The following is a 17,713-nucleotide window of genomic DNA, read 5'->3' on the forward strand; positions in this document are numbered from 1 at the left end:
TTGAGATGAAGAAAAGAGTCAAAAAGCCCTAAATCATTGGAACTAGCCTCTCAAATATTCTTAAAAGTATTTTATGACCATCATGTGCTGGAAGTTACCTAAGCAAGCTCGAGCTATAGTTGTAAAACACAAACAAACAACAAATCCCCCAAAACACCTTTCAGATTGCCTAATAATTTTCATAGTTAAGTAAAAGTGAAATTTGGACTCCAGTTCTCTATAATGATTAACTGTAATCTCCTAATGTGTAACTTCTTTCAATCACAAAAGGAAAACATGTGATAAGAATTTTGCAGAACTAACAAAATCTTACGTTATCACGCTGAGTTCAATTTATTTTATGTAACACCAGCCGTTTTCCAGTAAATACATGGAAGGGATTATTGAGTGACTAGCAACCTATTGATTCCTGCTTTTCTTAATGCTTCATCAGCAATGATTTTTCTTTATCTGCTGATCTTTAAAGAAGGCTGGATTCAAGCATTATCAAGGTTCTCCCTTGCTTCTTCAGAATATGTGTACAATTATATTTACAAAGTCTGTGCATGGTGGTGCATGACTCTAATTCCAGCAGTCTGGAGGCAGAAGAACGTATATCTCTCTGAATTTGGGATGAGCCTGGTCTATTTGGTGAGTTCCTGGCCAACCAAGGCTTCATAAGGAGTCCTTGTCTTAATACTTTTTCCTCTCAGTAAAGTTGTTGTTTTAATGTTTTTCTTGAGATTCAGAGAAAACATAAGAAGGGTACTTACATTTACTTTCTCCATAAAGAACTATGTTTCCTTCCATCACTAACATCCTCTGATGTCCATTTGTAAAATGAATCTTCTTCATTACTTCTTATTACCCTTGTTTTAGAGAATGAATTTCTCTCTCCTCTCTCTCCTTTTTCTACTCCCTTTTGTTCTTCCTCTTCCTCAATCTTTTCTCTCTGTGTCTTTTCCTTTTTTCCCTGTTCTGCTTTATTTCTGTCTCCTCTTCTCCTTCTCAATCTTATAAAATGCAGCCTAGGTGTGCAACTGAACAGAATAAATAACAAGAGAAATTTTGCTTCAGTGGGCTTACAAACGTGTTCTGATACTCCTTACCAGAAAGTCAAGATGGAATACACAATGGCTGGGCTGTTTAGAGAGTGTGTGGTAGTTATTGTGGATGATAGGTGAGAGGTGAGAAGAAACAGTGACTCACTTCTATTTCCTCTTTGCTTTCAGCAATATTCTGTATGAACAGATTCTCCCTTGATCAGATTTATGACCTCAGCAATTTTTAGCACACTTCAAAGGATAAATTGAGAATTTCTTTTTCAATACCAATGACACCTACCTCTACTGAAAGACGTGTGTGTGTGCGTGTGTGTGTGTGCATGTGTGGGTGTGTGTGTGTTTCCTCAGCCCAGCCTTTCTATCTCCAGCACTCAACAGTCAGGGTGGTTTAACTTGACCTGCCTGGCAGGGAACCGCCAATGTATGTGGGCCTTGTAAGGCATCTTTAATTGCGGTCTACACCCCACAGAGTCTAGCAGCAGAATCTAATGTAAGTGATTGTGTATCTCATAGATGTCTGTAAAGACATAGGTCAGACATGTTATACATGATTGTAATCCCAGTACAGGCAAGAGCATCAATGCACATTGAGGCTTCCCAGGACTGTAGTTGTAGGACATCCTAAACTACATGGAAAGTGATTGTCTCACTCACGTCATCCGCACACCAAATTAAACGTTTCTTGACAGGGAAATTAGTCAACACTATATTTTCAGATTTTATCTAAGTGAATTCCTTGGGAACAGAATTTTCTTTAAAGGGAAGAATGGGAGGATACAAAGGATGGGATAACCAATGAGATGTAACAAGAATAAATTAATAAAAAAAGGAAAAAAAAGAATTTTCTTTAAATAAACAACTGAATGGAAGCACACTAGTGCTAAGGTAAAAGTGGAATTGTGAGTATTCTCTCACCACTCTAACTCCAGGGAGAGAATTCTCTGGCAGATCCAGCAGAGAGATTTGGTTTGATCAAACTTTGACAAGATCAGGTATGTCTTGAGATTGTTTGCTTTACATTTTTAGGTCATTTGTTACTTAGACTTAAAATGTATTCTAATGTTAGAGTCTTTGGTTGGAAATTTCAATTTTGACAAATGTCATAGGAGACCTTGTAATTCTAAGCAAATATCATTTCAGAAGCCTATATGCTGGTGCTACTAATTTCAAATAGCCACACAGTATTTGAGTGTCAGAAGCTTCATTCAGTGAGAGCAGGTTATGCAAACTCTGTACCATATACAAAGTGCACACCTTAAAGGGTTTCTTATTTTTGAAAAAATGAATGCATGAGGTAATACAAATACAATATTTTCCATATTATATGCGTGGACTCTGTGCCCAAATTTTTCGTATGAAGCCTTGGGTGGCTAGCTCAGCAACATTGAAAAATTTGGTTGACATCTTGTAGCCTTATTTTCTCATCTATGTGTTTAGAACTGTGGAAATCCATCCCACATGCAATTACAGGAAAATATACATAACATTTTACTCTCTATTTCTTCATATTTAACAAGGCAATTTCAAAAATACAGCATTATAATATTTTGTGAAATTTAGCTTATACAACCTATGCATTTTGTTTTTTATAGAGTAGATATTTATACACTTATGATAGCTAAATGGTTCTTGGCACATATTGACCTCTCAGTTATTCTTATTCACTATTGTATGATAATTGATACAAAGAATAAATGCTGTTTTAATTCCAGGTGACTAATTATGGATAATACGAATGGATATTTGCTTAACTTTAAAGGATATAATTTTTTGAAGTCCTTTGCAGACATTGAGAAGTTAGAAAAGATGGAAGATTTTGAGATTAGAGATGACGATGTCTTCATTGTCACATATCCAAAATCTGGTAAGCACCAGGAGTGGTCACTAATGTCTCCTCTTCTTTAGTGTTATGTGTCCAACTTGCTCCTCTCCACTCACCAAGAGCAACAAACCTTCGTTTGCATAACAATCAATGACCAGACAAAATGTATCTGTAGGAGAGAAGGCCACCATCCGTGCATGTACTATGCACGCTGATGGTGAGGAGAAGTGTTATGGGAATGAGAGGTGCAATCTAGAGCCAGGAGCAGACACTAGGTCAGCACTGACCTGTCAATGTGGTAGACAAGAATGACAGTCTGAAATAGTTTCTTCCTAATCCAAATGCATCATAATCTTGGATGAATTTTCTACCATACATCATTTACTTTAAAAGATTTCCACAGGAACTAAGGTCCACGTCACACAAACACACACACACACACACACACACAAACACACACACATTTTCTTGTGGATTGAAATCCATAGGTACAGACTAATGGTGCAGAGCTGGTGATATGCTGCAGAGAGGCAAAATCTAATATGATCGTCACTTCTGAGTTTGCAGGGGCCACACTTGGATGTCTCTGTTCTTACTTTTAACGTAGTTGAAGGTGAATCCTTAAATTTATTAATTCTATAAAACTATTAATCTGTACATTGTAATTTGTAAGATTTTTAAATATAAATAAAATCTCAAAATTTTGCATAATTTAAAATAATTAGTTCATTTTTGGAGGTGCCTGAATCCTACAGACTGTGGAATTGTACACTGTTTTGCCATAGAAGTCCTTTGAAAGGTCAGAGGATGGCCCAGTGAGCATAGTGAATGAATGTCTTGGCCTTGCAAGCATAAAGTCCTGAGTGGGAGTCACTTAAACACCTGTAGGCCAGATGTGGTTATGTGTTTCTCTAATTGTGTGCTTCCTATGGTGAGATCCTAGGCAGAGACATGATTCCCAGAATGTCACTAGCCATTTGGAATGCAGACTCAAAAACAACCAAATACCTTATCCCAAACAAGTCAGAAAGCCATTGTACTCACACACATGCATGCACTAACATATGGGCATGTATAAATTCTCTGACACACTATGCATAACACACACACACACACACACACATGCACATACAAAGACAACACACTCACCACCCTCACGTATACACACACACCAGGTCAAGGAAAACTGCGCAATAAGTATCCAAACAAATAAACAAAAAAGGTAGTAAAAATGTAATGCTACTAACTCCGATGTGAGTTTTAGCACAATGTCTGCATGTGGGTTATAATATAGCCGTACCTATTAATATCTACAAATAGTGTATGTCAATTAGAATTTTAAAAATTTCCCATGGAACTTAGAGTACAAAGAATATATATTAATAATTTAAATGATCATTACAATGAAATCAGAGTAAAAGAGCTCTAAAATCAAAAAAGGAACTCAGAGAATTTCATTTCTATTTGTACACCCAAGTAGAGATAAAATCAAGTGAAAACTACACTTGCTCATTAGCATACAGGGAATATTTTTTAAAAGCACCATTTGCTTTAATGTAGAATGTATTACCACAGATACTAATTGCTGAAACCTACATCAGGATTGTTATATATTTTTTTACAGGTACCATCTGGGCTCAGCAGATCCTCAGCTCCATTTACTTTGAGGGTCACCGCAACAGCACTGAAAACACCCTAACAATTGACAGAGCACCATTCTTTGAGTACAAGAATTCTAAATTAGACTATGTGAAAATGCCATCACCTCGCATCTTCTCTTCCCACCTTCCATATTACTTAGTACCAAAAGGTCTCAAGAACAAAAAAGCTAAAGTACGTCATAGAGCTTTGGCTTCCTATACAGACAAAATGCTTTGCTTTGTGAATAATATTATTACTTCAGTGTTTGTGCCATGATGGAACATGCAAACATTCTTTAGTTTGTACCTGCATTCTTCCACCAGCCTTCTGAGAGTCTACATCTATGAATTGTACTACAGAACCCCAAGTGTGAGAGTATTCTACTTACAGAGGTGGCACTGCATTTCTGAAAAGTGGGGATAATCAGTTATTCTGAAACCAGAAAAAGTATGAATACTTATTTTTCCTCCTAGAAGCATAGAAATGAACATAATAATTACTCTGTTATCACACTATCAGTTGAGTTTCTTCCCATCCAATGTTCCAGGTACTCACATGAGTGTCTTCTCTGGAATCCAACCATTCTCTTCTCCTTTACCTCCTTCTGCGCCCTCTTTGGGGACCTCCACCCTCATAACAACAAAACTCCAGCTCTTCTTTTCTGCCAAAACCATGCTTCAGCATATTTTATGAACCAATCCACTTTAAATTAGGTGGAGCAAGGTTTACACAACAAGGGCAGGTATAGCCAAGAATGTCCTTATCTGAGCAGGGACCTGATGTTGTGGTTCAGTAATTAGCATTTAAAATGCATAGCACCTTTCATCCCAATGCTTGGGTGGCAGAGGCAGGCAGACCTCTGTGAGTTGCAGGCGAGCCTGGTCTACAGAATGAGTCCAGGACAGCCAAGGCGACATAGAGAAACATTGTCTTGAAAACAAAGCAAAAAAACAAGAAAAAAACAAAAAACAAAAAATAATGACCAACCCCCAACAAACAAGACTAAACGTGTTTGTTATTTACTAACCATGATCAGCCATGATTCTGTGAAAGGTCTATAAAATTAGCCTTGTTTTTCATTATTATAACTTTGGGTTAGTTTTCCCACTGATTTGAATCCTGTCACTTCTGTATTCTAACATACTTATACTGGTGGCCTTTTCTATGAATTTTAACCTCGTGGTTTAATTTTATTAATAACGTTCTCAACTTTAGTATTATCATACATGGGCCTTTTATAGCAAAAATGTATTTTTCTATTTTTATGATATCTTCATTATTAAAACAATTTAAATTAAATATATTTTAACAGTATGCTTTCCTTACCCCAAGTCCTTCCAGATCCCCTCACCACCACTACCCACTAAACATTACAAATAATATAATTTCTAGAAAGTTGACCTGTGCTTTTGTGCATGTGTGAAACTCCATGTAAATGAAACTCTTCATTGACTGTTTATAGCATAAAAATAAGTTGATAACTAACTACTTTTTCATAAATACTACCTTGGAGAAATACGTATAATGAACTATTGTATAACAGTTCAGGACTTTTCAGCATAACTATGAATTTCTAATGAAACATGGTGGGTTTTCCTACAGATTGTTTATCTTTACAGAAATCCCAAAGATGTTTTGATCTCCTTTTTTCATTTTTCAAAGTTGATAAATTTCATAGAAGTTACATATACCATAGAACATTTTCTGGACAATTTTCTGGATGGAAAAGGTAACAACATTTATCCCTCTCACTTGTTTACAAAGTACACATGATATTTAAACCGTCTAGATTTAGGGAAGACATAACCAAGAGATGGAGGGGACCGTGGGAAGGTTATAAAGAGCTATGATTTTCAAACAATGTAACCAGAAAAACAAAACCAATGGTTTTCCTGCCAGTGTTGGGACCATTTGAAGGTTGTCAAATTTGCAACACTGTATTATTAAGGTATTTTGGCAAGACCATAAGATATTTAAAAATACTTTATCCATTGTTTCCCTAGATAATGGCATAGGAAGTATCATAAAGCTAAAGTTGAGAGTGAAGTTGAACTCGCATGACACACATTTGTAAGGATATTGATGAATTTTTCCTGCCATTATTGAGGAGAATTGATGAATGAAAAAGCCATATGGAGTGTGGAATCAGAATCTCACACATTTCTATTGTTATATTCAAGTTTTGTCTCTTATGGCAAGGAAATACCACTGTCCAGAGATCTTATAGACTAGAAGAAATGGAGACATATGCCTTCAGGTATAGGAGAAATAAGAAGTTCCCTTAAAGGTATCTTTAAAGTCAGACCCTTGGACTTCTTTATTGAAAGGGTTTGAGATTGATTTATCTTATGAGTATTTTGCTTGCATGTATGTCTGTGCACACACGTGTGCAGGGAATTCAGTGGTCAGAAGAGGGCATCAGATTCCCAGGAATTGGAGTTATAGCTGGTGTGTGAGCCACCATGTGAGTGCAGAGAACAGCACTCAGATCCTGTGCAAGAGTAGCCAGTTCCTTACTCACTGAGTGGTGTCTCCAGCTCCTGACCCTTGACTTTTTCAAGGTAAGTTGGTCTGAGCGTTGTGTAGTTGGTTAAAAAACAACTCTTGAAATAATCATATGATGATTCAATAGTAGAGGCTTCAGTTTTAATACGGAATAGTGTGAACCAGAAAAGAAAGACTTGACTTTGCTGCTCAGTAGTATGATGCCTTGACTTGTTACTGAGTAAATTTCCTTTCAGTTTTTGGAAGCCGTTGGTTTGACCACATTAGAGGCTGGTATGAACACAGACATGACTTCAACATAATGTTCCTGAGCTATGAAGAAATGAAGAAGGTAAGACATGAATGTTCCCATCTCTGAATTTAAACTACACACTCCCAGGTCCCCCCATTCCTCACTGCCCCTTGGGCATTTTGTGGGATCGGGTTTCTGGCTTTCAACCCTTCCCTTACTAATGTGAATGCCTTGGGGATCTTTCTCCCTGAAGATGTCTCTTCTGATTCCTTTCGAGTACCCACCTGTGTCAATCAGGACAATTATAGGTCTCTAGAGGAGATGTACCTTTTCAAGTCTTTATCAATATTCAATTATTTGTATTAGTAGATTCACTATTGTGTTGCCCTCTGTGAGCAAAGCATGCATTGGTCTTATCCACTGTCTTACACTCTCAGTTTTCTTTGCTCAAGACTCTTCCTAATTTTTAGTAATCATAGTTTATCTTTCAGAATGACAGACATCCCACACCCTACTCCCCTCTTCATGGGAGCCAGATGTGGTAACTATTTCTCTGTATTGCCAGGTCTCACTTAATCTGTCTTGTAAGGTTCATCCATTCCCAACAACTGGTGTTTACTTCTCACTGTGTCTAAATAATACTCCAATTGATGTATGTATTGCACTTTCATTCTTTTCTATATTAATAAGCATCTAAGGACATTGCATGCCTTGACTGTAGTGAAGTGTGCATTCACATTGGATGCCTATAAGAGTCTGGAATGCAGACTTTATTTTCATTAGCTATATAATGAGGAATGGGCTTACTGGTATATATGGTGGGCCTATTTTTATTGTGTAAGAGCCCCACTGTTTTCCATGGTGAATGCATTTAACCCACTCAGTGTCTTATCTGATATGTCATCACGGTCATCTACTTTTGTTTATTTGTCCTTTTTTTTATGCCACTGACTAAAACCAGTGTCTCCTACATTCCGTACAAATATTCTCCTGAGTTACATTTTCAGCCAGAATCAGGATTTTTGGAGAAATTTTGCTTTGGTCTTTTATTTCCTTGAAGGCAATAAACAAAATTTTGCTGGAAACGTTCAGGTAATTTTAATATTTGTAACATTACTTATTCTATTTCTATCACGGTGCTTTTATTTCTTCTTGGCCACGTTGCCTTGCTTTTTCATGTCCATTCATGATCACCACACAACAAAGTTATTTGTAGAAATAAATTAATGACTATGATGTAGTCATTGTGTGGACGACATAAATGTCTTTCACATGATCACTTAAAAAGAAATTAAGGCAGTAGCAAGCTTAGAAAGCTCTCCTACACTCCAACACTGCTCAGCTGCATGATCTTGCGATTCTCTTATGGATCAAGCTCTCTAAAACTCATTAGTTCTTCACATTTGGGAAGCATTTTCAGTTCCTCTGAACTGGCACTTAATGTATTCTCAAAAAAGAAATCCATGTTTTTCCAATTACAGACATCTTTTCTCATCATCTTCTTTCAGGTAGGCTAGGTGTTGCTAGGAGTTAATCTGTCTTCTTCTCTCCAAAACAAACATTTTCCTCCCACATTGTTTTTGTTCAGTGTTTTTTCACAAAGAAATGACACATATACAAGATACAAAATTCTGTAGATGTTTGACATAGCTTTTTAATCTGTGATGTATTTTAACTTAGAGTATTCTGGGTTGACTTTTAATTTGGATTGCCTACTTAAAGTCAAAAATGGAGTACTAAAAATGGCAACCAACATTTTCTCAGACTCTATTTGAATTTTTAGGCTGTTGATATTTGCTTCACCAAAATGAAAGTCATAATTTCACAATTACAAATTTATTATAGGAATTTGTATCCAATACTTGGTTACAAGTCACTGTAATATAATGCTGAGCCATTTATCTAAATTTTAACAGTACATTAAAAGGATGCATTAATGCATCCTGGTAAGGAATTTTGTTCACATGCTCTATTATGTAATTACTATATCATATTGAGCCCAGTAGTTTTTACTAACCTTTGCAATCAGAAAGTATGAATACATAAAATTTAACCACTATATGGAGGTCATTTACATATTTAATGCCTTTTCCAATAAATTTTGCAATATTTTGTTCTATTACTTTTAATGAGATTTTAAAAACTGTACTGAATGTAGATTATCTGTTTGTTTTTTTGTGTTTGTTTTCTTCCATAGACATTTGTGTAATTTCTGGCTGCGCTTGTTAACTTTAATGCTAAGTTTATTGCTGTTACTGATGCACTGTGGATGCCGTTTTCATAATAATGCATACACAATCACAGGGCGTTTGTATGGTTTAGATTGTGTTCTATATGTCATTGTAAAATGTCATAGTTATTTGTGAACACTTTCTTTTTTTGTGTGAACTTTTTAAATTGAACACCATGTGACCTGCTTAGTACTGAGCTACATCTTATGCCTCCAGTTCACCTTCTGCTTTTCTTGTTGTTCACCAATGTTTATCTCCTTTATAATCCCCCAACTTTGTAGGAGTAGAGGCAGAGAAGCTTGAGTTGTTCCCATGGTCACTTGAAGATATTTATATATTTCTATATTGATTATGATATCATCTGTGTTTTATATGTAGCCTTTTGTGTTTGAAGAAAATTCTTTCTAATACTGTTCTGTTTTACTAAAAAAAATTTTCCAGTAGCCATTGGCAGTACCCATATTAATTACTTTCCTGCCCTGATATAATCCCATTTCCTCATTTGCTTGTATTGAGCCATCTTTGCCATCCAGAGAGGAGATCTTCAATTACATACCTAATCATGTCTCATGTTTGGCAGTAGTGCATACTTCTATTACAATGTCACTAATTTCTCAACCCATGACTATTTCAGGACCTCAGAAGCTCAGTGCTTAAAATCTGCAGTTTTCTGGAGAAAGAACTGAGTGAGGAAGTTGTGGATACTGTTGTGAGACAAGCTACATTTCAGACCATGAAATCTGACCCACGAGCAAATTATGAACAGGTTGTAGATCATGCCTTTCAGAGGAACGAAAACGAAGGCACTGTCATGCGCAAAGGTTAGACTCACTTGTGTTTTGTAATCAGAGTACCCAGAGTCTCTAGACAGATTACTGAGAGTCTCTAGAATCTGTGTCCTTGGAGCAATAACACTGGGAATGCAATTTGTTTCTTCAGGAGCTAAAGACGCTGGGGACCCAAAAAACATAAAAAAACATAGTGGATAAAAAAAACAAAGAATTTCACCTAAAATTTAATACTATTTTAATAAATAAATATAACTTTAGTTATTTAATAAGTATGGATTTCCTTCTGTATAGCTCATATGACTCAACTATTTTAAAGTATATTGGTATATCAAACTAGGCAATGGATATTTTAGAAGAGGCAATTTTTAAATTATGCTTTCTTATTTTATTTTGAAAGAAAGTCATCCTGCTTGGTCCAGGCTGGCATCACAGACACTGTGAGCTCAGGCTAGCCTAGACCTTGGTTTCCTCCTACCTCTTGCTTGGAAATGTTGGGATTAGACTTGAGGCAATTTTCACAGTTTTATTGTTTTTCTTTTGGTTATATTTTTTTAAACCCATACTGTATAAACTGTATATTTGAAATTCAGGAGGCTAAATTGCTCTTTCCATAAGTGTTATTTTTTCTTCATAACTACTTAAAATTCACAGAACTTCACACAATAATTATAGAGGTTTTTTTTAACCCTATCAACTGAAACAAAATTATATAACAACATTTTATATTTGATTTCCATTTTTAAGACACGGTCTTATTCAAGAGTCTCAGGCTGGGTTTGAACTTGCTTTATGTAACTGAGGATGCCCTCCCACTTAGTCCTGCCTCTCCCTCCCAAGTCTTGAGAATACAAGTAAGATCAGCCATATCCAGTCACTATGTCCTTACTATGTGTCAGAAGTTGTTAAGAAAGAATGACTCTCCCTAAGTCTTTATTCTCCAAACTCAGGTTTTTAATTCAGGAAATGATTTCATGCAGCATTTTATAGCATAACTAGACATGTATTTTGATTACTTTAAGTAATTCATTACTTACCTTTATGGGGATGGACACTCTCTTTGTACATAATTTTTAAGTGTTTTATTTCAATTTGTCTAGATTTTGGTAATGTATGAGAATGTGCTTTTTTTCTCTTCTCCCATTTAACTTCCCTTTACTTCTTATTCTCTATCTAGGCCACTGCTCATCAATTCTCATACCAATATGAATTTTCTATCCATTACAAATGTAAGGAATGCTGTTTGTGCAATCACATGTGATAGCAGAAAATATCATGCTATTGTTTCCATTTTAAAGGGTTGGTGAAGTTGATTGCAAAAATTTATTCTATAGAATCACAGTAGTGGCAACTATGGTGCCCTCTCTGACTTTGATGTGTTAGTGTGTTAATTGTGGTATTGCATACATTTCTTTCAGTGCTCATCCTTCTTTCAAGAAGAGTGAGGTTCCAAATTCAGCAGAAAACTCAGTTATTTTGCATGGGTGGCAGAAGATACTGAACTTGATTAGAGTGACCGTTGCTTTGGTAGGTCCACTAACTTACACTGTGCTGTCCCTGTGCTTATCACATTAGGTACCATCGGAGACTGGAAGCATTATTTGACTGTGGAGCAGAGTGAAAGATTTGACATGATATTCAAGAGGAACATGAAAAATTTTCCCTTGAAGTTTATCTGGGATATAAATGAAGACTAGAATTCTATCTAATATTTGGAAAAAAATAACCATAAAAATCCATTCATCAGAAGCCATACTGTAACCACAATATTGATATGTTACTATATTTTAATCATTACATATCAAGCTATATAAAGGTACAAAATGAGTAAACTATGCATTAATTAAGTACAATGAGACTAATAAGCTATTTCAAATCATAACATTATATTAGTTTGATTCTGACTTAGCATGGGCACATGCACTAATGACATAAATCATGATCCTTTGTGGTGGAGAAAATACTGCAAATAGTATTTTGCAGTATATGTTTTATCTTCATCATCTACAATTAAGTTTTGGATCAAGAAACATTAACCTTCTTCCCATTCATACAATAAAACTTTAACTTTTGCTCAGTCAAGAATGTGTGAGGAATATTAAAAATTTTAATTTCAAAAACTGTAGTCAAGCATTGAAGACAACTAGAACTGACAATTAAGATAACAGGTATAGAAGAGGGAAGATGGACTCACCTACTTAAAAAGGATAAATTTTTATTGATGAGTTTTGTTGAATTATTTTTGTATTATTACACAATGGATTGCTATTATTATTTTCAACATTTGTGAATAATGGACTTAGGATATTCTTTTACTCATAATTACAGTGTTATTGATACTGTGAACTACATTTTGAAATAATGATCAATAAAGTATCTGGAACTCACTTAAATGCCTCCGAAGCATTTCCTCATGGATTAAGTGTGTGTGTGTGTGTGTGTGTGTGTGTGTGTGTGTATGTGTGTGTGTGTGTGTGTGTGTGTGTGTGTGTGTGTGAATTTATTGCCAGTTTTAATATGGTAACATTAACAGAGCCTCAGCTGAGAAAACCTGAGAACCGAGGAGCTATGTCCTCGCTATGGGTACATGAGCATTGAGGGTAGTCCTCAATTGCTGTCTCAGCATGCAGGCATGTGTGGCTATAACCCTGCGTTTCCCAGTCCACCAGCCTGTGTGGCTAAGCTGCACTGATCTGGTAGTAGAAAGCTGGAAGGTCATGGAGAGTTGTGGCTCCCTATTCATCAATAAAATCTTGGAAACCCTGATTCTGATATCAGGGACAGTATCAGCAGCAGCAGCAGCAAGTCAGCAAATTACCAGGGTGACAAGAAGGAAGGCCGAATGTACAAGTGGAGGAACTACCTTCCTTTAGTCATACCATTGCTTCTCTAAATTACTACAGAAAACTGACACAATTGGGGAGCGTCTTTCCAAACAGCCAAGGCAGGATCCTTATTCAGGGAGGCTCCCTACTCAGATACTTTGATTTATGGGAAGTTGTTGTTATAACCAACCATAGTAATACTTCTTCTTAACTCTAGGTAGTGTTGGTATTTTTTCCCTTAGCTTCACCTTGTTGAATCTAGACATCGCCGTGTTCCATGCACACCTATGATGAAAGTTTGAGGGGAGGGCAAAATCCAAGGGAATGTGATGCTGGAGAGGACTAGGGAAGAGGAGAAAGAAGGAGATGAATAGGTTTGATGGGGACATAGGTAGGTGTTAATGACTGTCTGGGAGTGTCATTGAGTGAAGGAGTTCTTTGACTCAATAGCAAGAAAGAAGGAAGGAAAGAAACAAGCAAACAAAGAAAGTAAGAAACTAACAAAGGAACAAAGAAACAAAGAAACTAATAAAAAGGAATAAATTTAAGAAGCTAAAGGGAACAGCACAAGTTAGAGGCAGATATAGTAGGAGTGGAAATAATAGGTTTAATTCACAAAATAAAAGAAGCAAGCTCAGGGCATATTAAAGAAATAATGGCGCCTTTAAAAACCATTATTAATTCATGTATGTGATGGCAAATACCTATATTTGCAGGTGATGTTCTGCTGCCTTGGATGTAAAGCTTTTCTTTTATAGACTACATCATGTTAAGAAGAAAATTTTCATTTTCTCCTATAAATCTTGTTTAACTACTCAACATAGAGCCATGCTGTGCTGCGTTCAGTTGCTAATCATGACACAGCCAACTGATCATTGTCAGTGTAAACATCAAGAGTCACTGTCTTTTACAAGTTGATTTTCTCAAATATTCTAATATAAAATATTCAAATATTTTATGTTGTTGAGAGACTTCATTTCCCCCCTTATCTGCCACTTGAAGAACATAGGAGGCCTGTGTGGTGGTGCAGCCTTCAATCCTGGCATAGGCAGAGGCAGAGGCAGAGGCAGAATCAGTGGCAGAGGCAGAGAAAGAGGGCAGCCAGGGATACAGGGAAAGACCTTCTCCAAAAAACATCTGAGGTAGTTCTGTTGTGAAGTTTGCAGTGTTTAGCATTCTCTCTTGCCATGGACCATCTCAGTTGGATAAATGCCTTCAGAATGGGAGTTCTTGAAGCATTGGTGGGAAAGGGTTTGGCAGTGACAGACAGAGCCAAACCAAGAGGTATTTTGAATCTGAGTGTGTTTTGCAGGCAAGCAGTCTAGATATTTATACACATTTTTGAAACACGGAGTGTTGTGACCATGTTTCTCATGCAGTTGAGTCAAGAGAGTCAATGAAGCACTCAGGCATACACAGTGCAAAGTACAAAGAAATATTATTGTCTGTTTGAGTTACTGATTTCAATGAAACAATACAGGGAACAGAATGCTAAGTAAAGGCATCATCATTCTTAAGTTATTGGCTTGGTATCAGTACGCATTTGTTCTCTTTGTCAAGAGTCAGTGTTCTCTCATTTTTTGCTCGGCACCTGTGTGCTGAGAGTTGAAAACCAAGACAGTTTTTTCCTTACTTCTCCTCTCTAATATATGAATGCCACTATTTGGAGCTTTCTGAAACACTTACTTTCTTTGTAAACCATAATATAAACTATTAACTAATGAATAATTCATAGCCATGTTTCTTTTAATAAGTGGAGAAGAGAAGTAGACCTTGGCAGTGATCTCTAGGTTTGAACAGTCACTGGCAGCAGTCCCATGTTAGAGCATTTCATTGAAACGTCATCATGTCTGAAGGGTCCGGTTATGGGAGTAAGGTTAGGAGAAAGAATAAAGATAGAATATGCTATCAGAATGAGAAATAAATAAGGCTGCAATCAATTATCCTGGCAGGAACATCAGACCCATTCCAGGAGGCTCTCCCTGGGCAGGGACATCGCTTTGGGTTGTGCAGCAGCATTTGTCATACAGACTCCACTGGAGGAGTCACGACAAACTCTCATTCATTCTCTCTCTCTCTCTCTCTCTCTCTCTCTCTCTCTCTCTCTCTCTCTCTCTCTCTCTCTCCTCTCTCTCTCTCTCTCTCTCTCTCTCTCTCTCTCTCTCTCTCTCTCTCTCTCTCTCTCTCTCTCTCTCTCTCTCTCTCTCTCTCTCTCTCTCTCTCTCTGTGCCATGTGTGCTATGAGCTTAATTCACTGATCATTAAAGTAGAAGATAACAGCAGGTGTCTCCTCTATCAAGCTACAATTCCAAATTCACTTATAAAACATGGTCATAATTTTAATCATCATTTTCAAATTGGAAAAATTCCCTAAATTCTGCTATAGTGTTCTATAGCTTCTGCCAGTCTTTCGTCTTTCATCTTTATTCAGTCCCACTATTAACTCTTCCCTGGGCTGTCATGGGCCTTCTCTCAATCTGAAAGAATAGTCCTGGAAGCCTCTACAGGCTTTGTGGTGATGAACAGGGGGTGAGAATACTAGGATGGTCTCTATCAGAACAGCAACATCTGGTTGGTCCCTCATGTGCCTGATGCAGCCTGCTAGCACAAGGCAGCACATCACCATGACAGTGATACCAATCCAAAGAAGAAAGGTGATACAGATGATGGCCTCCTCACAAGTCTGTTTGCATTTCTCCTTTGCTTTGTATGAGATACCCTGACATATTTATGCATTGTATTTATTTTTAACTTTTGTCTATTTTCTTTTATTGGAAATAGGCTTCCTCTCCCAAATTCCTCTGAAGTCTTCCCCACCTACCCTCTCGTTGTCATCCATACACTTTCTATCTCTACTCAGAAACTAAACAGCATCTACCAAATAAAAATAAAGTGAAAAGAATAAGACAAAACAAAACCAACCAAGTCAGAAAAGGACAAAACAAAAATAAGGAAAAGAGTAAAAAAATTAAAACCTACAGAAAACACAAATACATGAATCAAACACATGTTAATACTCACACAGCAATCCCATAAACACACAAGATTTGAAGCCATAAAACGTAAAGAGAGAACTTGAAAAGTTAAAAATCAATAAAGAAAGTGAAAAGGAAAAAACATGAGAATACATTATGTTACAAAGAACCTCCAAAGATGCCCTTGTGTTCAGTTGGTTTGGTAATCTACCCCTAGGAACAGCACCTTCCATTAAGAGTAGTTTGTGTCCCCAGTGACACACCATTGGAGAAAACTAATTATTCACTTGTGAGTTATCATTGATTGGAGAAAGCATCTGAATAAGAGATGGGGGTTTGTATTCACTCTGCTCTCAGTGCACTCATGCAAGCTCTGTACATATGGCAATCTCTGTGAGTTCATGTGTGTGCCAGTCCTACTGTGCACATAGACCATGTTAACATGCTGTCCTTTATCTGCTCTGACTCTGACACTTTTACTCCCTCTTTTCCTCAGGATGCCCTGATCCCTGAGAGGGGAGATTTAATAGAGAAACCCCGTTTTTGACAAAATGTTCTGGTTCTATGTATACCGAATCCTGAGTCCAGTACCCACACCTGGGGAAGACAGATGGCATTTCCAGGTGCCAGACCCCTACTTCCACCAGGCCACTGGCAAAATGGCAGTAATAAGCTACACTGGCCTCCCTCTACCCTGCATCTCCTAGACCTAGCCACTATTTGCATTCCCAGAGGCTGGAGGAACCCATTGAATATCAGCTAATACTAGAGGCAATAACATGGTTGAAGGCCAGAGGAACAACACAAAAATAAGATCCTAAGCAATATGACAGCATTACAAAAGTATCATTCTCCAGCAAGCCAAAAAGAGCATAAGACAATTATGGAATAAGAAAATCACCTTAAGTCTGCTCTCACATGATAATAGAGTTCTGTAAAGAAGAAATGAATAAATTCGTTAGAGAAATACAGGAAATCACAATTGAACAGGTGTTGGAAATGAATGAAATTGTCTACGACCTGAAAATCATGTAGCAGCAATAGCAAAGCACAATCGATAGGGACCCTGGAGATGAAGAACATAGGAAACAGAACAGAAATCACAGAGGCAAGCATCTCCAACAAAATCCAAGAGATGGAAGAGAGAATCTCGGGGAGTGAAGATACAATAGAAGAAATTGGTACATTAGTCAAAGAAAATGTTAAATCTAAAAATTCCTGGAACAAAACATCCAGGAAATCTGGGATACTATGAAAAGATCTAACCTATGAATAATAGGAATAGAAGAAAGAGAAGATTCCCAGCTGCAAGGCCCAAAATATAGTTTCAAGCAAATCATAGAAGAAATATTTCCAAACCAAAAGAAAAAGATGCCTATAAACATACAAGAAGCATATGGGGTACCAATTAGACTGGACCTGAAATGAAAATCCTCTTGCCATATAATAATCAAAACACTAAATCTATAGAACAAAGAAAGCACAGTAAAAGCTGCAGGGATAAAAGTCAAGTAACACATAAAGCCAGATGCATGAGAATTATACTTGTTTTCCCATGAGAGACTCTAAAATGTAGAAGAGCTTGGGTATATAGCAAACCCAAGATACCACAGATACCAGCCTAATCTACTATACCCAACAAAAGTCTCAA

The 17,713-nt window shown here is 36.9% G+C and overlaps 1 protein-coding gene across 1 annotated transcript; it reads left to right on the forward strand.

The window, feature by feature from the left end:
- Positions 1 to 526: 526 nt before the first annotated feature.
- On the forward strand, positions 527 to 12,649 carry LOC311593977 (amine sulfotransferase-like). The gene is made up of 7 exons (XM_084775404.1): positions 527 to 630; positions 2,756 to 2,907; positions 4,490 to 4,698; positions 6,109 to 6,235; positions 7,248 to 7,342; positions 10,109 to 10,295; positions 11,838 to 12,649. The coding sequence occupies exons 2-7, from the start codon at positions 2,766 to 2,768 to the stop codon at positions 11,957 to 11,959; spliced, it is 882 nt and encodes a 293-aa protein (XP_084631530.1). The 5' UTR covers positions 527 to 630; positions 2,756 to 2,765; the 3' UTR covers positions 11,960 to 12,649.
- Positions 12,650 to 17,713: the final 5,064 nt, after the last annotated feature.

This window comes from Acomys minous (genome assembly GCF_964271855.1).
Source record: "Acomys minous genome assembly, chromosome: 3".
NCBI lineage: Eukaryota > Metazoa > Chordata > Mammalia > Rodentia > Muridae > Acomys > Acomys minous.

What these genes read in the sequence shown, in the direction of transcription:
- LOC311593977 (XM_084775404.1), top strand. Translation starts at nt 2,766, where the DNA reads ATGGATAATACGAATGGATATTTGCTTAACTTTAAAGGATATAATTTT. An exon ending in TCAAGAACAAAAAAGCTAAA is followed by an intron (nt 4,699 to 6,108) that starts GTACGTCATAGA and finishes GTTTTCCTACAG; the next exon opens with ATTGTTTATCTTTACAGAAA. An exon ending in AGGCACTGTCATGCGCAAAG is followed by an intron (nt 10,296 to 11,837) that starts GTTAGACTCACT and finishes TTATCACATTAG; the next exon opens with GTACCATCGGAGACTGGAAG.